The sequence below is a fragment of the Symphodus melops genome, assembly GCF_947650265.1.
Source record: "Symphodus melops genome assembly, chromosome: 20".
Lineage (NCBI taxonomy): Eukaryota > Metazoa > Chordata > Actinopteri > Labriformes > Labridae > Symphodus > Symphodus melops.
In genome coordinates this window covers 10951750-10977409 of record NC_136710.1, presented here as the reverse complement: position 1 = coordinate 10977409, position 25660 = coordinate 10951750, and the positions used below count along the sequence as shown (strand labels likewise).

The window sequence follows — 25660 nt, the reverse complement described above, 5'->3', positions numbered from 1 at the left end:
AAGAAGGCAGAACTAACAACTAGTTGAGGAAATGTCACCCACCTGGAGGAGGGGTTACTGCCCTTTGTGATGTCACAATGTCAACATCTCTGAAAGGCTTGTTTGAGCACAAATTTTCAGAAAAGTGGAGCAAGGAAAAACTGCAGATGATGGACTTTTCCCATGATTGGAGAGTATGTAAACAGGCTAGAGAAACAGTAGTGTGTTTAAACAACATGGCTAAGTGTATGTGACCTTTAAAAAGACAGTTCCAACAGTGTCGTGCTAACATTGCTAATATCGGCAAGGTCGTCATTTTATATCAAGATCGCATGCGGGCCACTTTCATGAATCTGGAATTCGTTAAACATTGATACAGGCTGTTCGTTTTGGATATAATCACAAAAGGCAAGCGTATATGCTGAATGCAGTAGTAGAAACTACGCTCTGTTTTTGATGGAGTTTGACGGAGCTTACAAGCGCTTCTTCCGTGCTGCGGAGCCTGCTGCACAGGATTTCCCTGCACTTTCAACATGCAAAGAGTTATCTATACGTATTTCTGTAGCCTTTTATTTTCTCCTTAAGGCTTTTGTGTGCTCTGAGAAAGACTTAATTCCCCATTCCTCACACACACACACACACACACACACACATATATAACCCATCGCGCTTGTAAAGTTGGCAACTAAACCCTTCTAAAAGACTTTATAAACTCTATTTTTACGGCGTGTGCGTCTGTAAGGAAGAAAAACGTGTGAAAAGAGGTGGTGAAAAAGTGGTGCAGAAGCAAGCAACGAAAAAAAGTTACAAACAGGAAAGGAGCAGGAAGGTTTCTTTCCGAGGTTTTAAGTTGGACTTGAAGGTCAGAACTGACTTAGAAATGTTCTTGTCGAAACAGACAGATGAGTCAAAAAAAAAGTCCCCAGAAAACGGCGACTTATCACCAGCCAACATACTCCTTTTTTGCTTTAATTCTTTCAGAGCGGGGTTTGTAATATCCATACTACTTGAGCAGACACATGTGTCGGGTGCCGGGCTATAATTCACGGTGTCCTCTTCCACGCTGAAATTACCAAAAATGCCGTGCTTAATGGAAGCGACACCTACGGCCTCCTGTAGCGCGGCGATAGGCTGCGGATAGAAGGGTGTCATCTGCATATGTTAATATTCATGAGCAGCAGACAGTCAAAGAGGTGAGGCGTCCCAGCTTGGTCGGCGCACGCAGGCATGCTGGGAAACGCTGGAAGTTGCAGAAAGTGAGAGGGAGGGAGTTTAATCTAGTGAAACGTGCAGTCATTACGAGTGTTAGCGACAGAGAAATAATAGTCTTTTCCGGAGGCAAAGCCGTGACCTGTAACTGGGATGTATGTGCTAATCTAAAAAACTGGCGCGTGTCACTTTTGGTTTGGGGAGTCTGTTCACTCTTTATTATTATCAATGCAACCTGTCATGACTTTTTATACGTGTCCACATCATTAAAAAGGTTAGAGTTTTAGTCAGCCAGATGTGTTTCTAATGGCTGTATAAATAACCTTTCCAAATAAAAGTATTGTTCCCTCTTCATAACATCTGCTGCTGTCATTAAGGGCCTGGCTTATGCTTTAATCATACGCCATTATCAGACTTGTTGTTTGGTAACCAGCGCACACACGCATACAGTCACGCTTTCAGACTTGAACACACATACAAGTGCGCCCAAATGGGAGCGCTAAAAGGGTGAGCAAGAAAGGATTGAGACATCTGTTTCCTCTTTCTTTCCAGAAGAAAATACAGAAAAGTTTGTTGTCAGAGCAACTTTGAATCCTAATCATGTGAGAAAGGGGCTGAGGGAGGTGATGGAGGGAGGGCAGTTAAAGCTACGCCGCTCGCCTGCATCTCCTCCAGAGTAAACAGGAAATATAGCACCCATAAAGCCCTGATGGGTCCTGTTAAATTGAATAATGCTCAAGCTAAGATTATGCTAATGAGACATGTGTAGAGGGAGAGAGACTACGCAGATGCCTGTGTTTACACGTGTGTTTCCGTAAGATGGCTCTGCACAGAACTAATGCTGTAAATTGTAATACAGGCAAATGAAGGGAAATAAATCATTTATAAAGCTTTTTGAATGTTTACGGCATGTGTACCCTGAAAAGAGGCTGAGTGATCATAAATTATGGTTTATAGGTGAGATGCAAATGAAGAATGGGTTTGATTGTAAATGTGTACGGTAACCTGAGTAAGGGGTGTGTGTTGTGAGTAAATGTTAATGTTGAGGGTTAATGAGGGCCATATAATCTTTAATCAATATGTAAGTTACCACTTACATACCACACACAGCATTTACAATATAAATATTGGGGCATTTTAATATTAAGAAGATTATGAACACAGTAAGTCTAATTGGGAGTTAGTTTTTTCAACAAAGAACAGCTGTAAGCAAAAACTACAAAAAGTTTCCTGACTCTCCTCAAAGTGTTCAAAAGATTTAGAAAATGTTAACTTTCCACTGGAGAGCAGTGACATTGCGTGTGTAAGTGTGTGTTCATACCCAGCTCCAGTCATTGTCTCTGTGTTGCTGACAGCCAAGCTGACCACATCAGTGACGTCCACCCTGCCGATGGCCGTCGGGCTTCGCTCGGTCTCATAGTAACTCAGGAAGCCGCCCTCCAATGTGCACCAACGACGCGTCATGTCTGAAATAGATACACAATCACAGATGCGTTAAGATCCATCTATAAACCAAAGACGTTACACATTGTGTTCCAATTACTACAACTAATCTCCTAATCTAACACCTAGTCATTTTCAGTGCATTTAAAAGTGATAAAAAAACAGTTTTCTGAAAATGTTACTCACACTGTCATGTTAATTTCTGCTAAAACCTTAAACTTAAATAATAAAAAAAAAAATATCCACAACCCTTTAAAGTTTGAATCTTCCTGTCTTTATTTCAATCCAGATTAAGCAAGGCAAATGTGTAACTGTAGAAAGCCCCATGTGGCTACAAGCTGTGAATACAGCCTTAAGGGAGGTTCCATTTCTATACATATCTATACAATCAAAAGGAGGAAAGAAATGGACCAAACTAGGAAGCAACTAACACATTTGTGTATGTGTATGTGTAAGTACTGCAAAAAAGGGAACGTGTTCTGATAAGAGCAACTTGACAAAGTAATATCAGTAATAAAGTAGTATGCATTAATCAGTAAACGCAGCCCAATGGTGAACTAAATTAACAAAGTTTGAATGGGTAGGTGTGAGCTGTGGTGTGAAAGTGATTTGAGTAATCAGAAGACTACAAAAGTGTAAGCTCCAGTCCATTTACCCTCAGATGCTAACAAAAGGCTTATAGCTCCATTCCTATGCATCTAAACCCATCAAATGTCAGATGCCATTATTTGATTATTTCTATAGAGCCATTCATTTGCATACCAATAACATTAAACTAATTCACCATAGTTTGTAAAGTTACAAACATTAAATTCATTGAAGCCTGCATTGTAAGTGATTGGCCTGTGAACAATTAGCAGCAGTTTAACACAGCTAATGACTCTCTACAAGATGAGACAGCAATACCAAGAAATCACTGGGAGATAAGACATGTGCGTTTAGCTTCGTACATGGATGTATGTATGAAAGCTTTGGTGTCATAGAACTCTACTCGTCTTCTTCTAAAGTGGGCAGTTAACTACCACCTAAAGATCGGGATTCTAAGCTAACATTCTTCAAGAAAATATTCAGAGATAATGGAAAAACAACAACAAAGAGATAAGTGAAATCACTGGCTAAGAGCAACTTGTAGACTGTGACCTTCATGCACAATTCTACAAAAGAAGCATTGGAGGCAGCCATTTTCCTCAAAGTCATGTTTCAGGTGGGATGGTCAAGTGAAGAATTTTAATTAGAAACGCAGTCTGACAAATGTTGTAGTCATCGTTACATCACTTCTAGATTAACCAGAATTTGAATTCAATGTGAAGACCTTGAGCTAAATCAAGCCATTTTCTATAGCTACAATATATTTTATGGCTTACTACTTACCATCAAGCAGCAGTAATGTTAGCATTTATCAGGTGCCAACCATTGCGTTAAAAAATTAAGTAAGTAAAGTAAGTAAAAGTAAGTAAAATTTATTTATATAGCACTTTTCACAGGCAGGGGCCACAAAGTGCTTCACAAACAGGGTTTAAAACATCACAAGCAACAAACAGACAGTACAGAGACCATAGCAGCCCTAAAAGAGACCAACCAAAAGCCTGGACAAATAAAAACGTCCCCAGTTGACTCTTGAAAGTGTCGGAGTCACATTGAACAAGCATCCAATAGGCCGACGTGGATTGACGTCTCGGAGGTAGTGTCCGTGTTGCGGAGCGGGACTGGACGAAGGCACATCCAGCGGTCACGTGAGCTCCAGCTGGTCCACGCTAGAAAAGCCGGCATAAACACGGAAGTAGGCGATGGCGATGAAAACCCCTGACCATGGCTCCAGCACTGTGAAGGGTCCAGGACAGTTGTTGAAGTGCGGGCAGGCGGCAGCGAGGACACGCTGACGCACACGTCGAGGAGAGGAATCCGGCGCAGGAACCGACGGAGCCCCCGGCAGCCGCAGCACGCCCTCGCTTCACTTGGATACCGGACCGAGAGCCCCTTTTTCTGGATCTCCTGCGGGTCCTACCCGGCACCCGATACAGCACCAAGTAGTCAGGTGAGACGGGATCGATTTCAAACGGAGGCGGAAATGCCTGTTTGTAACGGTCCCAGGTATGAAACATGTCCTCCAATGACTCTTTGATACGAAATAAAGAGTCCCGATCATAGGTTAGTAAAGCCAGGACACTTCCATTTGTCATCTGGGCTGCAAAGATCACATATAGTGAAACAATAATCATCAATAATCTACAAAACAGAGAGCGAACCGTGGCAATGCCAGTCACAGGCGCCAGTACGGTTTGGTCTTCGAGGCAATTCAGGAGGGCAAAAGCCTGCAGTTCCTCAACTGTCCACTTGAGACTGGCTGCATAAGTGCTGGATTTTACACATGCATTCAAAAGTATGTTTTAACAGCAAAGACAAACATATTTAGAGCCTTGGTCAAAAAGCGTATCTTATCTAAATAGCTCATTTCTTTATTAGCACACACAATACAGTGCTTTTCCTTAAAGTTATTTATTTGATTTTATGAAGGCTAAGGGTTATTAATAATCATGGGTTTGGCTGATCTGAGGGGTGTGCCTGTTAGCCGTTTGTCAGAAGGCCTAAAGGTACAGTATGTAGCTCTAAACCCATGTCATACACATGTTTTAAATGAGGACTTGCATTACCTCAAAAATTTTCAAAATTTATCAAAGCGAGAGAATTCCTTAATTTTATAGTTGTAACGGGACGTGTCTTGCAGGCAGTTGCCACGATGAGCCGCCATGATAGACATGAAATGTTGATCGTTGTCAAGGAAACACTGTATGTTAGGTCAAAGACTGCTGCATAAGCTAGCGCTAGCTGCTACAAAAAGCTGCCTTTCTGTCGCTGTTTGAGCTGATGTGCTGAAAAACGTAAATTGTACATCTTCAGTACATATTGTCTTCTCAGGTTGGTTCCGCATGTTCGTATATTTTCAACACATGATACACTGCAAGCCTCGACGTCATCATTTGTCATTGTTTTGTTTGGGAGCCCCGTCACGGAGGATTTTACATCCTGTACGTTTAAGGCTTGAGTTCTTTGTTTGTTAACTCGGTTACTTCAAGATTAGTTTGTGACAATATTTTCAAAATAGTGTCCTTCACCTATAGGCTTCAAAGTCCACTTCAGAAAACGAATGACTGACATCTCAGAGATGATGCCCAAATTTATATACAGTCTATGGCATCTAATATTAGCTCAATTTTACAGTTTTCTTTTTCTCAACTCTACAACCAGTAATGTTAGCATTCAACCACTTCCAGCTAACATAACCGTTCCTGAGCTGTGTGCTTTTATCCAATCATGCAGGTCTAATGTACAGTATTGTAAGTAATCTAACAATTTCTAGAAAGTCATTAGCGACAAAGATATTAATCATTGTATTATATAACTCTCACAATCAAACGGTAATGTTAGCATTCAGTCATTTTGTTGATAACTATAATTATAATAGAAGTGGTCGATGTATGTAGTTATGATATGTAGTTTAAATCAGTCAAATCAGTAGAAAATTCCAACACAATTTGAGCCTTGTGAATACAGTCTATTATGCAAAATACTTTCATTATGCCACAATAAGATGAGTGACATTTCCAAATCAAAAACTAAGTTTTCAACTTGATTTCAATCAGATAACATAAGTTCGAGACTCTCCCTTAGGGAAAACTTAACTCTATAGCATATTGTACTCAACATGTGATGACACGCAGACATAGAATGAAAAGAGTTTAGACACTCCAACTGTGTAGCAGATTTCAATCAACAAACGAGCTCTCACTGGAAAAGGCAGGAAAACACACAACATTGTCTTTCATGATTGTCTGACTCTGCGATTTACATAGCCAATGAGCATGAAGTTCATGAAAACATACCTAATTTTGGATTTTCAAAGTCACCGTGCCATCTGCTTTTCATCCCGCAACACACACACACACACACACACACACACAAACAGCCCCCTGCTAACCAACAAACACCCCCCACCCTCTGTCGCTTGCAACTCCAAAGTTTTCACTGTATTCATCTCATGAATATGCTAATTGTGCATTCCTCTGCCAACTGTGTGTGATGTTTCTGAAGGAACAGATATAGTTCCAATAAAAAAGGAAGTGTCTACAACTGGCTGTTAAAAGCAATAGGATGTGATAAGCATAGAGAGGAAAGGAGGATGTCAGATTTGCTCTATTCACCCTTGCGCTGTCTCTCTGTATGGCTCTTTCTTTGTCTCAAAAAACAATTTCGACAGGTTTTTTTCCCAAACGCCTTTAAAACTGAAAAATATCTTGTTTCTTACTGTGGCATTTAAAAAGTACTCTTCGTCTGACCCCACTTTGCTTCAAGAGAAAAAAATTAATTCCTGCAGCTGAGGAATCATCATTTCTATCGGAAACTAGCAGTGCATATAGCGGTGTGTGTTGGAGGGAGAGAGAGGGACTTACTCTGATATTTAAAGTCATTACCCAATCCAATCTGTCTGACAGGAGCTGCTGTTGTCTTGGTGACGGAAAAGATCGTAATGCACTTCACTTACGTTGCAAATGTGTCTATGGATTGCGAAGGTTCGGGCAGAAAATGTCATGTCCATCATTTTCCCCAGAGTGGTTTGTTTTGTGCTGTATTTTTCCTACGATTCTCCATCTCTCTCTGTCCCTCCTTTAATGGGGTAATAACTGAATAGTTTCAGGCCTGTTGTCTGAAAGGCTTGAAAGGTCCGCTTCTTAAGAGACACACTTGATTTACTAGTCAAAGTCAATCATTATCATTAGCTGCTTGAAAGCTGTAACGCAATGGATTATTTTGAAACGGTTGCCTTGGTTGCAGATGTTACTCGGAAGCTCAGGTTATGTACAAAGTGATATATATTGTTTTTTAGGTGAATGAGTCTCAATCTTGACCCACAAACTATATCTGCAACTGTGCAAGGTCTCATCCCAAGATGATTTGTCCAAAATAAAAAACCCAGCCTCTATTAGAAAAACACCATGGGATTTGGACATATCATCAACTTAGTATTGGAGGTGAACACAGCCTCTTTTATTACCCCAGTAAAAGTTTTCCTGATGAGTTTATGGTGTCACAAGTGGTTTAAAGGTAAATAAATGCCCCATTTACAGTAAAATAGACAATTAAACAGACTGTGCTATCAGGGCAGAGCTACCTCTTATGGCCAAGTTGCGCCAACAGTGATCTATGAAACAAGATACAGACATAGATATGCAATCCTTCCAGTCCTTGAAATATGGTGACCTTTGGCTCCAAAACACCAATATGTTGACCACCATACCTAAAAAGGTAAAAGGAGGTTCATAAACCAAGGGTGACATCACAGTGGGATGTCCACAGCCTTTACACAGATATTCATAATTCCAGAGGATTGCAGGTATCTAAGTTTGATAATCTGTTTCCAATTCCTGAAGTAAGGTAGCATGTTTTGTTGTTTAGTGAAATATCTCAATGGCAGTCGGATTGCTTGGCTCAGTTGGACGAGTTGTAGTGTCTTAACTGGAAAGTCGACGGTGCAATCTCCAGCTCCTGGAGCGACATGCCCGATGTGTCCTTGGGCCAGACGCTCGACCCCGAATTGCTTCCATTGATTCGTGGGTGGCGTGTGTGATAGCCACTTTAGTGCTATCAGTGTGTGAATGGGTAGGTTTGACATGTGGTGTAAAAGCACTTTGAGTAGTCAGATGACTAGAAAAGTGCTAAACAAGCTCAAGTCTATTTGCCATTTACCGTTATAGAGTAGAGACATCTACAGTGCCTCAAGGATACATTGTAGTGGCTTTGGTGATGGCCCAGACACAACTCTAGTGCTGTTGGCAGGTCAACCCAGAAACGCTAGATATATTTAAGAGCAGTCAGCTAAAAATACCTCGAGTTAGATCCATATAGGGTAACTTATATTCTATTGTTTTATCATAAATGCAATCAACATTTTAAATCTAGTTATACACACTGTTGTTCTCTGGTGCCTTTCGATGTACCTTTATTATAACTGCATTGCAGCTTCAGTCTATATTATTTCAATGATGATGTTTGTTTCAAATTGTGTAGTCATCTTTAGAGTGCTTTGAATTGCCTCTGTGTTCAAAATGTAAAAAAAAAAAAAAGCTGCCTCTCTCTGCTTTAATTATGTCTCAAGATCTCCAAGCATGGTTGGTACACATTTTGGTATGCCCATTGGTGAAGTGTTTGATAGTTCAAAGGTTGTAAAGAATCGCTCCAGAACAGCTATTTTTGAAACCTTGGGTAGTACAGTAAAATTGTGAGTGGATGAAATTAATATAGGAAAGCACAAAATATTTGAATGACATTTCGAGATGAGCTACATTCAAATCTTTTTTTTTTTTTATAGAAATTATTGGATATCAACTCTAAAATTGCTCATATAAGACAAGGCAACATGAAAAAAATCACAAGTCGTATTCATCCACTGAAGAGGGGTCACAGAAGGCATGGCTACAATATGAGAGTTCACAAGTGAAGACCGTTGGGAACTTCTAGTCAAGGGCATTCACAATCCCAAAGGATAGAAAATGAAAGAAAAAAAAAAGACTCAATTGTCCTAATGCTTCAGAAATATGAATAGATCTCGTAGTTATATATTGGCCCATGTGGCCTCCACATCCTGTCTCCTTGAACGACAATATCTGACATTATCTTTTATCCTTGCTGTAAAAAGGGGACACGTGTTTTTAATTTCCTCTCACTTTCAAGGAGAAAATCATTAAAAATCCCACGAGAAGAAAACTGAATGGGAGCCCCGGTCAACACGGTGTGGACACATGAATGAGCTCAACTATCAGCCTCATGATGGCCAGTACAAGGCCAGATGACCGCACAAGGTCTGAGAATACTGAGGAACAAAGGGTTGGTACAGGGATTAAAGGAGAGGGTAGAAGTATAAAGAGACTACAAATGTTTAACAAATGTAATTTCAGATAGAGTTATCTCTTTTTGGTGTGAATTGGGAATAAATATGGATTTGGTGGACCGAGAACAAGACAGAAGACGCATGAAATGACATGAATTAGACATTTTTACAAAGTCCTGAAAGTAGAATATCTCGAACTAGCAGAAAGTTGTACAGATATGACCCAAGATATAACCCTATGTACCGGTGATGAATACCAATGTGGAATAGCCGTATTGAGTTTCACTGTACTGAATGTAACTTTTTTTTTTTCTGCTATGTTGGAATTTGTGCACAAGCCAAGCTTCCTTCCAGTGAAAGCCTTTGGATCCCTTTAAAGATATTCCACCAGGAAACCGGCTGCAACAAAAACCTGCACATAACCAATTTGTAAGCTTCCTTCTTCCGTCTTTGTTTGTGGTTCAGAATTTCCTTAGCGGGTGGGATACCACTAGCTTTTCTACATAAGCACCAAGCGCTATGGGGAGAAACAATAGTGCTTGATTTACAATCAAGCAGCTGTGTCCATTGCCAGATGTTCCCCACACGAACACAGAAATGGCCCCGTGGCCCAGCCGTTTCGCCGCGGGAGTCCGTATCCAGCCACTAGAGACGACGCGTGCGGAAGCCAACTGTGGTACGTGCCTTCACCGGATAAATTGGGCCAATTAGCCTCGACGTCAAAAGTGCTCCCTGTATTGCATTTTCCAGAGGAAATGTGAAGCGTGGAATCTTTCTCTTTTTCTATTTTCTTATGCTTTATTTTCGAACTCCTATCTCATTACTACAATTAAAAAAAAAAAATCACTAAATGGTCCAACTCCAAGATGAGAAGGTTGATGAGGCTAATCTAGTCATCAATGAGGCAATTAAAGTCTTATTGTTTCTTGACTGAATGAATATAGCACAATCACAGATTCGCTTTAAACGATTCAGATTTTGTCTCGAGCTTAATTTTCCTCTGCAGTCCAAAAGATTTACCCCGAAAACTTTATTTTTTATTTATTTTTTTTTTTTATCGGCACTGCACAGACATCCAGAGGGAAAAAAAAAAGCAGGCCTTGCCCCTTACCACTGAATCAGCTTCTTTCCTCCCTCGCTCCCCCATCTTCCCACCCTCCTCCGCCAATCCACTGCCTATCTCACCATCAGACTAAAATATCTGTGATGAAGACATCTGCTGGACAGCTTGTCAGGGGGCTGGAAATGGAAATCGAGAAACTGAAGCGATCTGAACGATCTGTCTGTGCCAGAATTACAGCCCACTTCATTACGGGGAGGAATGGACGGATATGGCATAAGATAAAGAAAAAGAAAAAAAAAACACTATCTGTCATGTATTTCTGGTCGTAGACAAGGCACTGCTCACTCATTTAGGGAAGTAAGAGGGACAGTAATTTGAGTAAGAATAGTCCAAAGCTGATTAAAAATGGATCTGTAGAGTCAGAAATACATACCATTATTTAGAATGCTTTGACAACTCTTTTAAATTGAAAAACAAAGGATTAGGTTTATGATTAAAAGCTTGACTTGATGGACTCAGACTCGCGTCCTGACGTTAAATCTACTCGTGACTTCACTTTGTCTCTTTAACAGTCGTGAATTACAGTCACAGGCAAATGCGGAGCGCAGCTGACGAGCAAAAAGACCCAACTAATCAGAAATCAGGACTCCCATTTCCCTGCTGCCACTCCACCCCTTCCCACAGTAACTGCCTACTGTCTCTCTCTCTCTCTCTTTTTTTTTTCCCTTCCACAAGCACACAGGCTCAAACAAACTGGCCGCTAATAGACACGTCTTCTGCTTGTCGTAGAGGGGAGACTTCATTTGTGCTCAAATCAACTGCAGGAGCCAACAGCAGCTAATAAAGCACCGCCCTGCTGGAGGAGAAACACATTTATCTCGATTTCGGCACAAATAAAACGACGAGGAATCACGTTTCCCTAATTCTAAACAATGTTCCCTGCAGCATCTTGGTGTACTTTTTCTGTGTGCTAAATGCTAACCAGCACGTTTGATTTTATTATGCTTGGCTGGCACAATGATCCCACATCCCACCTCTCTCTCTCTCTCTCTCTCTCTCTCTCTCTGTGACTGCCAAACTTAGCTTGCCAAAATTAATTTCAGTTGTGTTCTGAATTTGTGGAAGTATGAAAACTTATGTGAAACACCGAAAACAGAAGTCGAAGTTCAAGATGCTGCAGAGGAGTGCTTTTATGAAGCCTGTAGCACGAGTGATGAATTATTAATTGCTTGGGTGTATCTATAGACCATCAAACCATTAGCCTGGGAGCGAAAGGCATCCAGGGGTACATTCAAAAATACCTCATCCCACCAGTGCTCGCAAAGTCCTGACAAGTGCTTCCTCCTGATTGAAGAACTTTCGGGAGCTTTAGACCCTTCTTGAATTTTTCAACAGCTGCAGTCGCCGTTAAAGCGCCGTGAGAGCACAAAAGCCGCACTTGTACGTCTCTGCATAATAGATGGAATAACAAGGTGTTTATCGGCTGAAATATTAGGCACACTTATTTGAAGGGGAGACATCTCTGTTATGGTGCAGGGTCTAAAAGGGCTAAAGGAAGGAAAAAAAGCAGCGTCTGAGATGGACCGCGACAAAAAGGGACACCGTCACCTGAAAAAGGAGTTCATGTGACCGTGGCTGGAAAAAAACCAACCTTTACATCGGCAAAACATTTTGAAAATGAACAGCAAGAAAAGTCCTTTTCCTTTTTTTTTTTTTTTTTCAAGATATTTTTAGGGGGCATTTTTGCCTACAGCTGCGAAATTAACTGTTTTTAGATCATTCTAACACACATCAATTTTGTTCTACATACAGCTCGCTGTTAAAGTTAAAATCTTTCTATGTGCACGACGAGGCCAGACTCTGAAAAAAACTCACCTTTACTATGAATAGAGACGGATATTGCCATTATTAGGAACAATAATGTGAGGGTCTGTGAGGGTGCTGCTCTCAGATCAGCAGGTCACATGTAGTTCAGAAATACTTTCCAGTCAAACTGTCAGATGAATATTTCATCGGTAAGTTGTTTCACCATTATTAGTGCGTACGCTTAGAAGCTGACCTTTTGTTTATGGCTGCTGTGTCTGCTTTGTTATCGTATGGACGGCAGCTCATTGCTTGCATACTTTGGTTGATTATGTGTGATTTTATTTTATAGTCTGTTTGGCTGTGTGGCTGTGTGGACTTCCAACATCCCTGAATGTCAAACTGTAGTGTAATCACTTACCTTCTATCTTTAGTTTCCCGCCTGCCTAATTAAGTCTGCCTTACTTTAATAGAAAATACTTGTTGAATATGCGGACAGACCGAACTTGTGATGCTTAAATAAAACTGTCCATGTTGCTGAAAAAGCATCCATTAAAGGAAGGGTAGGTAATTTTCTCAAGGTACGATTTTTAGGTTTTTGGTTAAAATTGTCTTTAGGTCCTGACAGTAATTAATAACTCATGTGCTCTGAAAAAGAAACCAAACAAATCTGTCTTCTGTAGCAGCTGGAAACACGGTACACGTTTTATTAACCAATCAAGCGTCTCTACCCCATGCATTCATGAGCCCACACTCAAAGCATGAGCTGAAAACCGCTTCTGGACCAATGGCGCTAGTGCATGTCAGTGAGGGGCGTGGCTTTTGAGGGAGCACGGAGAGAATGCTACTTTCGAAATCATGCTAGTTTTCAGAAAATGACCAACTCGTCCTTTAATGTGCATTTCACTTCGTCCAGTCTCGTCTCGCCTCGCATCTCCATACAGCTGACAGGCCTACTATAGCTACCATTGGCTATTACTATAGGATGTAGGCTACAGCATATGCTATATAGTTTATAGACTGTTCAAGGCCGACTATAAGTCCCCGCCTCCTCTGCGGTGAGCCATAAGCTCTGCGCCTGTATGTCAGTGTTGCACTGTAATCTCTTTTCATCTAAAAAATGGGATGCGTGCTATACGTTGATGAAACCAACATAGCAGTATAAAATACTGAGACATTAACCACAGCCGCAGCTCCCACCGAAAACTATCTGAAAATTAGCCTCCATTTATTGTGTATTAAAAGTATGCTGCTTGTCTGCACAACACGTGATGGGACGAGGCTGGTGACGCCACTTTAACCAACTTCTCCCCCTCATGAGGTCATAATAACTCGTTTAAAGGAAACAGTGCTCTACTGTTGGATAAATTCCCTTTGCTGTTGGTCTGTTTTGTAACAACTCAGTGACAAGCAAAGGTTGGTAGCCTGACTCGAGTCAAATCAGTCTTGGACTGTAGGTTGGTATTTTACAACTATCAACATTTCCCTCAGCTGAGAGTTCGACTACTGTACGGGGAGCTAGCAGGCTTGCTAAACTCTGCATGGCGAAAACAGATAGTAGTCAAAAGAGCTACAACAGCTGCAGAGAAACAGCTTGGGCTTTACTTGATGCGATGGAAACCATCATGAAGGAAGGGTGTTCAAATTCAGCAGTTTAAGAATCATGTTGGGCTGGTTTAGGGGCAACAGCTAACAGCTAAACTGGATTAGGGGTTCCTCAGGATTAAGTCTGCAAAAAGTGTTAAGAAAACATGTTTTGCTTGTATATACTGTAGGAACATGGCTACACTGCTTAAAACAAGCCAGTTGGGGATATGTCATTTTTATTTGAAGTATAATCATGTTCAGGTTTACCTGAAATTTGGTTGGAATAATCTTGTTAATCTCCATCAAAAAAAATCCTTGGATATTATCTTGAACCATCAGGTCCCCACGTTCCCAGACCTCTGACACTACACTGATGGCTCCATTATTATTATAAGCAGTCTAATGGTGGCCAGCGACTAGGACATTAAATCTCAAATTCACATTGAACTCGTCCCTCAACAAATGAAATGGAAATTAATTCCATTTCTATAAAAAAAAAAAAGAACGTCAATAGACACTGGTAAGAATTTCTCCCAGTCTCCTCTAAGGGGCAATTTCCCAGACCTCAGCCCTGTTCGTTAGCCGCCATGTACACCCACCAATGAGAGCTGAGCATGTGTGGGGTGACGGAAATAGAGATGGATGTCTTGCCTAAAACATAAGAGATTCAGCTCGTTCCAGTGGCAGGTAGCTGCAAGCTGTCTCGTACCTTCTTTTCCCCTCATTTCTCCTCCACCAACCCCCCTTCGCCTGTTCTCCATCCCACTCCTCCACCTTTCCTGATAACCCCCTTCCCTAGGGGCAGCATCCAAAGCCGGCTCCATCTCCTAATTACCCATGGGCCCAAGTAACGCTCCAGCTGTTGGGAGAAGTGGGACCATTGCAGAGCAGGAGGATCGGTGTGAAATGGAGCCTGATTAAAAGTTTTAAAATGCCTCCGAAGACAAAGGACGAAGAATTCAGAAGTTTTCCAAGAAGCATCTTTCAGGTAGCTTTGGAGACAAATCGAGAAGTTATTTTATTCCTTTTTATGTAAATTTATTTGACCTGGCCCTAATTCACCTTGTATTTCCATGGAGCATTCACTGCTGGGTTGTTGAAGAACAAACGTCCGACTGACAAGTACTCCCAGAGGACGGATGAGGAACACGTTTGAAAGACAGCTTCATTGATCGTTTTGACGGGACTGTTTGGTGTAAGGATTAAACGATTGGCAGTTTGACAGCTGACAGACTGACACTGATTGATCGATCAGTGCTTAACTGGAGTAGACCCTCTGACAAACGTGCAGTTTATATTGCTTACAAATGGATTGATGGATTGATTGGCCTTGCCGCCGTTTTTTTTTTTTGCAAAACGGCAAATTACACTCACCGTCTCTTCCACGGCGGTCCGGTGTTGTCTTGACAGGGCCAGAGGAGATGTAGAGGAAGCCATCCATGAAGAGGGAAGCGTCTGACAGCGAGGTGTTATCAGACCACTGCTCCAGTCTGGGGAAATCTACAGATGTGGGGGGAAGGGACAGTAGACGATCAGGGGAATGGTTTTCCCAATGAACTTAAGATCACTCCTTTCATAACAACTTAAATTTCACATTTTATTGAAGGGAGGACTCCATCAAATCTTTAGTAAGTGTCTAAGAGATAAATAACAGGAGTAGTTTTAATTACTTTAGCTAAGCTAATCATGTAGCTGTCTCACAAATGTTGAGGACAGTTGAAAACTCCATCAAACATTTTAAAAACCAAGTTAGAAACAGATCAGTCCAAAAATAAAGAAAAAAACGGATTTAACTGTAAAAACAGAACTATATAGTAAAAAAAACAAGGGATTTTAAGGGATTTGAGGAAATAGCTTAAACAACTTGGTCGCCCCATATACGCAGGTTGTGATTCTCCGGGTGATCGGCCAGTGGCTCCTTTCCAATATTTCGTTCCCCACTCTCTCTCTCGATCCCTGTTTTCTGACTCTATCCACTGTCCTGTCTATAAGTAAAAGGGACTAAAGCCCCTAAAATCAACCTTTTGAAAAAAAAAAACATTTAATTGATTATTAATCAATTATTAATTAATCGTCGACCGCTCTAAAGGTAAGAAAACGGTCAAGAGTCAACGTCGATCTTCATCTCCTTGGTCAAACTGTTGCCATTTACCGCTCTGCGTGACCAGATGCAATTCAGTCTCTGTGCTGTTTTAAATCCGGGGTCGTCGGGCAATGTTGAGTTCACCATTAGCAGGAGACACAGCCCCAGGTAGTGGTGGGTGGTTTTATATCTTAAACACAACAACTGACTACCGATTCTGGTGGCAACGAGGGAGGTTGATGAACTTTAAATGATTATTCGGCTAATCTCAAACATCACTGATAAATGTCTGTTACAGTAAAGCCAATGTAAGCAACATAATGACCAGGACTTATTATAGCAGGACTATTGAATAAAAACTGTGTTCGTTAGTCAAATGTGCAACCTTACTGTTGACCCTGCTTTAACAGCATACATATCCAGATATCATCAGTCAAGATTTCAAGCTTCCAAAAGACATTTCCGTCACACTTTTTTTTATCATCAGTGACTGTCCAAAACACAAGTCTGGATTTGAAACGTGGGACTGTTTAGATATCACTAATCCCAGATGCAGTTTCATGTTTTTATCTCACTCTACATCTTCTAACAACCTCCCCCAAAAACAAAATGTCCTTCAACCGCAAATCATTGTTAACTCTTTAAAAGTGTCCCCAAGCAACACACAAAATCCCTTCCCACATTGTGGTCGCTGTTCTTGAACCTGAGTCTTGACCTTCCCACAAGCGGGAGGAAAACAAGATTATACATTTAGTAAGTCAGGACTCTGTCAGATGTTTTTTCTTTTTCCTCCTCTTGCAAAAGTCAAAGATAAGGTGTTCTGAGAGCATTTCAAGGCCCGAGCCTCCATGTACAGTATCCATTAAAAATGAGATTTACGCTCTGCTCTCTTCATCTTTGTCCATTTAAATTAGAAGCCTTCCTCCCTTGACTCCTTGTACCCGTCCTTTCTTGCAAGCTTTAAGAGCTCCCCACAATCAACCTTATCGTTCTCAAATTCAATTAGCTTCAATTCTGAAGTTCAATTTTCTGCCAGAGCCCCGGCAATATCTCTCCGATTTTATCTCCACTACCTCCAGCTCTCTCATCAAACAAGGTAAAATAACTTTAATTGAAACCACTTTTAATTGAAGCCACATTTACCCTCTTCACTGACACCACCGGCGTCTCATCTCAGAGTCACAGAAACAATCAGTTCATTTATTCAGAGTGTGTGTGTGTGTGTGTGTGTGTGTGTGTGTGTGTGTGTGTGTGTGTGTGTGTGTGTGTGTGTGTGTGTGTGTGTGTGTGTGTGTGTGTGTGTGTGTGTGTGTGTGTGTGTGTGTGTGTGTGTGTGTGTGTGTGTGTGTGTGTGTGTGTGTGTGTGTGTGTGTGTGTGTGTGTGTGTGTGTGTGTGTGTGTGTGTGCGTGCGTGCGTGCGTGCGTGCGTGCGTGCGTGCGTGCGTGCGTGCGTGCGTGCGTGCGTGCGTGCGTGCGTGCGTGCGTGCGTGCGTGCGTGCGTGCGTGCGTGCGTGCGTGCGTGCGTGCGTGCGTGCGTGCGTGCGTGCGTGCGTGCGTGCGTGCGTGCGTGCGTGCGTGCGTGCGTGCGTGCGCGTGTGCGTGTGCGTGCGCACGCTCTCGTGCGCACGCTCTGTGTTTGGATTGTGTCGGAGTAATTCATTATGTTCACATGAACATGAATAACTTTTGCATTACATTGAAATACTGTTGGCTCATTGTTGAATATCCCTCTATGGGATAGAAAATAATATAAAAATGTTTTTTTTTCTTAAATTAATCATGTCGGAGTTGGACCTGACCGATATGGGATTTTAGGGTTATCGATATTGGGGACGTTTTTTTTTTTAATACATTTTTATTTTAAATATAAAAGTACAGCATTCAGACAACAGTAACAGCATACTGTAGTACAAAAAGAAAATAATTAAGATAGATAAAATGTAAAAAATAAGAACATTTATAAGGCACATTTATTGTGTTGGTCCCTCAAATGCAGTTATCAAACACTCGTGGAAAAGATCATGAAGAGAACATGTACACATCTTTTGTGTTCCCCTAAATTGATATCGGCCCAAAAATTCCACATCACTCTGTCCCTACAAATCATGTTTAATTTTCAGCTCACAAAATACACTTGGCTCCTATCCAAATATAGATCTGCTGCTCTGAGAGACGCACACATACAGTACGACCGCAACACTAAAGGAAATACCTGAAGGCTCGACCTATTAAATCTTTCTTGCTGCAGAGTGTGATACAACTTTCACTAAATATGTTTTTCATCTTACACATGAATTATTTTATTGCATTGACAAATCATTTTATTTTGGCGGGGGGGGGGGGGAAAGCTGAAAAAGTTGTACCAGCTGAATCGGAGACGTTTAGTGTGTCTGTGCTTGTTTACATTCAGGTAGTAGAGTCCACTTCAGCAGAGCTACAGACATTCTGCAGACACAGCAAGGCTCGAGGCTGCAGTTTGAGTACGACATTTACCGGCGTTAAGGGCAAACAAAATTGTTTTCGAGCTTGTGTCAGGTTCTTCCTGCCTACTTGTGTTGATTTGCTAATTCCCCTAGAGACTGATTCAGACGGGGTTACATCATGTAGATAAAGGAGGTGGAATTAAACTGATAAAATCAAAGTGAGAAAAATAGTAGTCAATGAGTTCTCACCGGATGCGGCCTCCACACACTTCTCCACTACATCGCAGGTCCGCGTTTGGCGACCGGTTTGTGATCCTGCGCTGCCACGTCGGGATGCTGTTAACGTCATTTTGTTCTCAGGACTCCCTCCTATACAAACCCATCTTGGAATCACTTAGAATTTCAAATTAAATCACGAGGTGAAAATTGCTCTCCAATACGCTTGTTAAAAAATGAGGACAGTAAATTAAAAAAAAAAAAAAAAAACACCCAACGAATGCGCCTTCATCCATGAGCACTCTATCGAGAAGCAAAAAGCAATACCGCTCACCCCCGACAACAAAAACATACCTGGCATGAGGCAGGCATTTTCAAGCTCAGCAGTCATTTCGAACAAGTTTAATTGTTTTTTGATGAGTTGCAAGGGACTCTGAGCCAATCAGGAGCCTGGGTGACTTTAGTTAGTAACATTTGTAATCTTGCTTTGAATCTCACATGGAGAATGTATCTGCCAATAGCAGCATCATAAATACATGGAATCTGACAGAATTTAATCAGCAAACTGCAGGCAAGTGACTCCAACACAAACTCAGACACACACACACACACATTTATTCACAGCACTCAGGTTGTGAGAATGTAAATAGGCGAGTGGCTTGATGCTGTATCAGTTAAAACAAGGCTCTCTCTCTCTCTCTCTCTCTCTCGCTCTCTCTCTCTCTCTCTCTCTCTTTCTGTGAGCCTCAGAAACGCTCCCTCCGGGCCCCTAAAGCTGGACTCTGTAAAGATGGGACTGTGATGTCTGTGGGGGCGGCAGTTGAGAAGTCTGGCCTGTGCTGATTGGCTCGGTCCCCAGCGAAGGGAGGTGACATGACAGAGTGCTCAATTAGCCATCTGGTCGCCCACGGCAACGGTCGCAAAGTGGTCCCCGACAAGCGGCGGACATTGGGGTAATCAGAGGCACTCGTTCACACGCGCGCACACACACGTCGAGGCGCACGTTGTGATTGACGAGACAAATATCTCACATATGCAAGTCAAGCATAGATTAAATATCCAAGACGCATGGAAAAAAAAAAACTCGACAAAGCAAAGGCATCGTTATATACACATACACCAGCAAAAGTGGCAAAGTGTCTTCATTAAAAAACTTGCTCCTGACCTCTTGACACCTTAAAGTCCATTGTAGAGGGTTCTGGTTAAAAAGCCTCTCCGACAAGCCCATGCTAAATCTGCCAGCGCCTTGCAACGCTGCAACCGAAGCTCCAGATGAAACAGGCCGTCTGATTTAGTGTTTGTGTGTATGCGCGTTATGTGTTTGTCTTTTTATTATCCGCACAGAAAGCCGGCTGGATAAATTTTTAATGTGCCGCTCGATTCAGAGATCCGAGGCGTCAGGGAAGCCGACGACGATAAAAAAAAAAAAAAAAAACTTCTCTGCTTCCAAATCCGTGGTGTGTCATTTAAGAAGGAGCTGAATGATGTCAACAGTGAGAGGCATCGCTGTTGAGCTTTTGGGTTTTACAATGAGACGGCCTCCTGGGTGGAGTGGAGAGCCGCCGTAAAACACAATTTACATGTTTGCATTGCTTTGTTTACAGTTTAAGCATTAGCTGATGCTTTCATCTGGAGATTTACTTTTCAAAGAACCGGCAGGGGTTTACAGTCTCGCTGAGAGACATACAAGTTGTTTGGTTTAGAATTCAAAATTGCAACCTTAGAGCTGTATTTAGTCGAGTTTTTTATGAGTTCAGCTCCTTGCAAAGAGTTTTATTGGCCCAAGTTTTTGTTGTTTGCAGAGTAGTATTCCAGTCCCAGGGAACATTGCCAATGCTTTCTCACAGTTTGTGTTTGAGAAACGTTGAATTCTACACACAGCTTAATTCATTTCCTCTTGAACAGTTAAAATGACTGTTTTAAAGAAAAAGTTGTCTCCATATCATAGAGCAGTATGACTCAAGTTAGTAAGTACATTCAGCTTAACTGATGTGAATTTACATTTGCTAACAATTGGAATTGTTGGAACGATTTTTGTAGTTCATACAATTCATATCAATGGCTCCTAAGATAAACAAAGATTAAGATCCGGCTCCCTCCACAGTTATTCAGTTTTTCTTCAAAGCCTGCAGCGCATCTTACCCACAAAATGGGTTTTTAAAACCCACAACTTTTGGTTTAGTTTCAATCTTTCAAACGGCTGTAGCAGGTATTTTAGTATTTACTTAAAGTCTGATGAACTGATAAACCTGATAACAGGAAACACATTCAGCTTGATAATAAATCACGTGGAGCAGATACCAGCTAAATAAAGTTAGTTTTATGTCACTGAGCTGTTTTCCATTTTTGTCAAATGGAACAAATAATAAAATGTTAGATCAATCCGAATGATTTTAAATAATGTATTAATATACAAGGGTCCATGTGTTGAATTGAATATATGTAATTCTCAATGTTTGATAGTGTGAAAAAGGAACTGGCAGGTTTGTCTTTGCACTAACACGTCCAATGTGTTGGACTATTGGTAGTAAGGCCAAGTGGCAGGTGGAGCTCAGTTATTAATGTTGGGCACCTGCAGCATTTAACAACCAATTACCAACATGTCGGTCCAATCGGGCAGGGACCAGCGGCACCATCACAGAGAATGACCACTCCAAGACCTGGAACTTCTCTCGTGTGTTATTTGGCTGCTCGATGACCAAACAGCTCCTGTATGTCTATGAAACCCTGGATGAAACAGCAATACTGCCAAAGAAAGGCTTCTATACCAGGGAATATGCTGGACACATGTTGTAATTTAAAGGCACAGTTACGTAATAAGAGAATTTACAGTTTTAATCCCACAGTGAATGATTTTATCTGGACCTATTTCAATATAGTAGACTCTTTAGAGACTGTAATTACGGAAAGTAGTTGGAGTTGACCCAAATTTGTTTCTTAAACACTAAAACTGTAAAAATATATCAATACATCTCAAAGTGCAGTCCTGTAAGTATTCTGTCTCTGGTGTTGTATCCATGACAATGTCAGCACTTGCAAATGATAGGACGGAAATGAGTGATTGTCCATTTAAAGACTCAAAATGATTCGACTTTGGAGGTGTGTCCATGAAACAGCATCAAAGACATCTTTTTAACGTAAACGTTGTGCCATAAAATCTATACTTCTGGCCCATAACTCAATTTGAAGCTGGACCTTTGGCTTGCAGGTACATTTTTCACAGCATAGATTTCGTTCATGCCAGTTCTGTCTCGTGGAATTCGTAGCACCAGGGAATACAATAGGCATGAAAATTGATAAATTACACTAAAATATACAAGAAACCTTGACTATAAAGGATGAATCCGTCATTGAGGCTGCCCTCGGGGGTCGCCAAATAGCAAAGAAACACAGCCTCCTAGACATGCCATTGGATTTCTTTTTAATGGATTCTGGGGTACAGATATGTAAATGAATCTGCTCCAGCGGCGTCCCAGGTTGCTTTTGGGGCGAGCAGGTGTATGAGGGAGAGCGAGGTCCGTTGAGGCCCCACATCTATGCACACAGAGAGTAAGGAGCTAATGAAGAGGCATTGCTCCACCGGAACTACAAATGTGCTGCTATGGAGGCTAGGGACACGCTGACAACTTTGTTTTGATGCAGAATATCCAGGGGAACTGGATGGTTTCCCTATTTTTTTCTTTTTTCTTTTTTTGTTGCTACAAACTGGGAGCACAATTCACCCTTTGAGGCTGCAGTGTTTCTCTTTCACTGTAGAGATACTCCAATTTAGAGTTCAGTTGTTTAGAGGGAGAACGGTTCAAGGTGTCTCACGGTTGTTATTCCAGTCTTTCACCGAGGGGATGGTGAATTTTCGTGTTTGACATCATTTCATTCAATAAACTTTCTGGATTGAAAGCCCCATGTGGTAGTTGGGTGAATAAATGGGGAAGCAGTCGGCACACAGCTGCCACACAGGAATGCAAAGCCATGAAACAAATGACACAATGCCATTTTTGGCCATCATTCGGTTTTTCATCGACTGCTCTGTCTTATATTAGTGGGTTGCTTTTTGTTGTCGGTTTGTGTATTCTGTTGTTTTCTCTCTTGAATTGTCGTCATCGCGGCATGTCGTGAATTGTCTTCAGTTAGGACCCACCTTTGAAAATGATATGGTACATCTAAGGGGGCTTATCCTAATAAATAATACACTCCAGGGGGGTTGGGGGTCACGAGATGCTTTCCAACTAATAACATTTTGTATCAGTGCAGTCTCTCTTTTTTTTTTTTTTTTGAAGTTTGACCACTCATTCCAATCAGGAGGGGAGAGTTCACATCTGAAATGCAATGAGCTGTCCAAATTCCAAAACAACACATCAGGCTGTCTTAAGTAGTCTGCGTGCGATCATGTTCGAGCGTGAACCCGTCAGGTTCGAAAAGCGTTCGAAGATGTCGCATCGAAAAAGTGACAGTCCTATTTAATGTCTACTCGGTGCTAATGTTTATAGATAAAGATTAGTGGTGTGATCGAGCCTTCTTCCAAGAAGTCATTACCTCGACTAATGGTATGGTTTTTATGCTGTTGTATTCTTTGAGTTACTCGTGTTTGATCAAGTGTTTTACTGCGAGGGCTCACCTATAAATATGACTGCACTTAAGCCTGACAGCTGTCAAGCCCTGTGTGAAGTTGTTAGTGTCAGGCAGGAGATGTCATTTCTCTCATATACTGTACTTAATGCCAGTATTTCAGCCTTGTGATTTCATTTTTATGTTTATTGTTTAATCACAAGATTTTCTACTTTCTGGGGATCGGATGGGAAGTTTAGTGGATGTGGCCCTCGGGCTGCCGGTTTATGATCACTGCAGCATAGTACAGTAAGGTACAAGATCATTTAAAATGATATCAGATAAAACAACACAACACAGTAAGACAAGACAGAACTTGATTTATTAGGATATCCTGCGTCACCTAAAGTACATTAAAAGTGTGTCTGTATTTGTTACCCTGCTTGTGAAAAAACCTGAACTTCAACCGAAACTCCAGACTGAGGTCTTCTTTCAAGCTCTAAAACAATGAACTCTGTTTTATCCTCAGCACAGTCCGCTGTCTGGCTCCATTTATTCCTCCCTCTCTCAACACAGCACTCTGCAGTATGAATGGTGTCATATGGGTATTGAATTGTTCCCGCTCTCTGTCAGACATAACTCTGTGCACAACAACTGAACAAGTTCAAAAGTTCGGTTTAATCAAAATGTCTTTCTCGGCAAACTCTTGGGGCTGCAAGCTCTACGAACAATGAAGGCGCCTTTTTTTGTTTTTTTCCCCCCCAAACAGTGTGTGTGTCGTAACAATGTGTCCAACAGTAGGACAACATCAAATAGGGAGTTTGGACCATATTCGCTGAAGCACCCCATTGTATGGTTCAAAACTGTGGTTATATAAGTTTGATGTATACAGCTGTTTGCTTGACAACATTTATGACTTCTTCACTTGGAGAAATCCTTCAATTTGAATGCATCAATTGTTGGCTTAAACCAGCTAATGATGTGTTTATTTATTGAGAAAAAAAAAAAGAGCCGATTAAAATTCTAAAGGCTTCATTGTTGCCGAGGCTGTAGGGGGTGCAGGTTTCTTTGAAATGGAACAGATGATGGATCTTGTTGTTTTTATGGTCTGTTCAGAATTGGCAGGAAGATTGTTGAAGTGGGGCAGTGAGTGTTGGTGAGGTGTTGTTGGCCCGCGATGAAAGTGGAAAGGGTGCTCGGAAGAAAATACCAACAGCGGGTTGCCCGCGCTCGACTTGGCTGCTTGGTGGAGAGACGGAGAAAAAGAAAGCGTGTTATTAAAAAGTGATGTTTTCAAACAATTCAGAAGTGTAGGAATTAAGAATTGCGATCGCAGCCTTGGAGTCTTCCTGCTTGGTTATCGTCTAAAATGCAGCCAGATGTGTTGCCGTGCAACATAGCAACTTGAATATTGTTTTGGTTTTTTTTTGTCACCACCTGTTCATTGTCCCCTTACTTGTCATACTGCTACTCATGGGCGGCCATGTTGGTCATTCTGCACTCTACCAATCAAAGGTCATGTGACCATACAAACATGCTGCTCATGCACTAACTAAACATAAACTCTATCTTAGAGACTCTTAACACTAAAATGGTCAGTTCCAATTTTTGACAACAATGGAAAAATATTTTAATGATACTATGTATTAATTAAAAATATGTGTACATCATGTCTTAAGACAGCTGGGGTTTCAACAAATTTTCATACAGACTATCGCTGGTGTATGGATTGAGTGTTTTAAAAAGAATCATGTTTGCAAACATAATTCAGAATTAAAATGAGACACTCATCCATAATGTATTAGACGATTTGGCAAACCCGTAAATGCTCATTTTTTAAAACGAGCCTTATTTGTAATTTAACCAAACATGTCAACACCAACAACGTTAAAACACGGTTTCTTTCAGCTGAGCTAAATAAACCATGTGCAGCTTTTCTGTATTGGCAGGGAAACTTCATGTTTCCCACATACAGGCGGATATTTTTTCAAACCTTTTTCATTTAAGCTATTCATCCTGTAAAATTGCTGCGCTCATGAGAGTGAGGGGGGATCTGCTGCGTGGACGGAGCGTGTGCGCACAGATGTTCATTGGACATGAATGCACACTTCACACTTTATTTTTTTTCTTAACCGAGCCTTTGGGGCTCCGTGCTAAAACCAAACTCCCGGTTTAAAAAGTTTCACTCAGGAGTCTGTTCCCGGCACGGGTGAGGCTTGTGATCAAGTGGCGGCAAAAGCAGGACGGAGCACAATCACATCAGCAGCAGACGGACAGACAGAGTGATGCTGGCTGTCTGTAACGTGCCTCCTGTAAATATGCCCCTTGAGATGCAGTGTTCATGCCAAATCTGAAGCTTCCTGATGCCTTCTGAGGCCTTCATTTCAGTATTTTATTTTCCTGCAGATGCTTGCTGCCAATGCTGT

General features: G+C 41.4%; 1 protein-coding gene and 1 long non-coding RNA gene across 3 annotated transcripts in view; one reads left to right on the top strand and one right to left on the bottom strand.

Moving 5' to 3' along the window:
- The window catches only part of arap2 (ArfGAP with RhoGAP domain, ankyrin repeat and PH domain 2), a 140333-nt gene that overhangs the window by 42304 nt on the left and 72369 nt on the right, over positions 1-25660 (bottom strand). The window contains 2 exon segments of the mRNA XM_079371509.1: positions 2510-2654; positions 15342-15467. Of these exon segments, the coding sequence (XP_079227635.1) occupies positions 2510-2654; positions 15342-15467 (271 nt within the window).
- Positions 1-25660, top strand: part of LOC306841557 — a 182914-nt gene that overhangs the window by 148055 nt on the left and 9199 nt on the right. The window contains exon 6 of one of the 2 annotated variants that reach the window (XR_013781549.1): positions 2544-2629. The exons of the other annotated variant lie outside the window; for it this stretch is intronic. This is a non-coding gene — a long non-coding RNA (uncharacterized lncRNA). Of the gene's footprint in view, positions 1-2543; positions 2630-25660 lie in introns of those variants that run through there. 2 annotated transcript variants of the gene reach the window in all.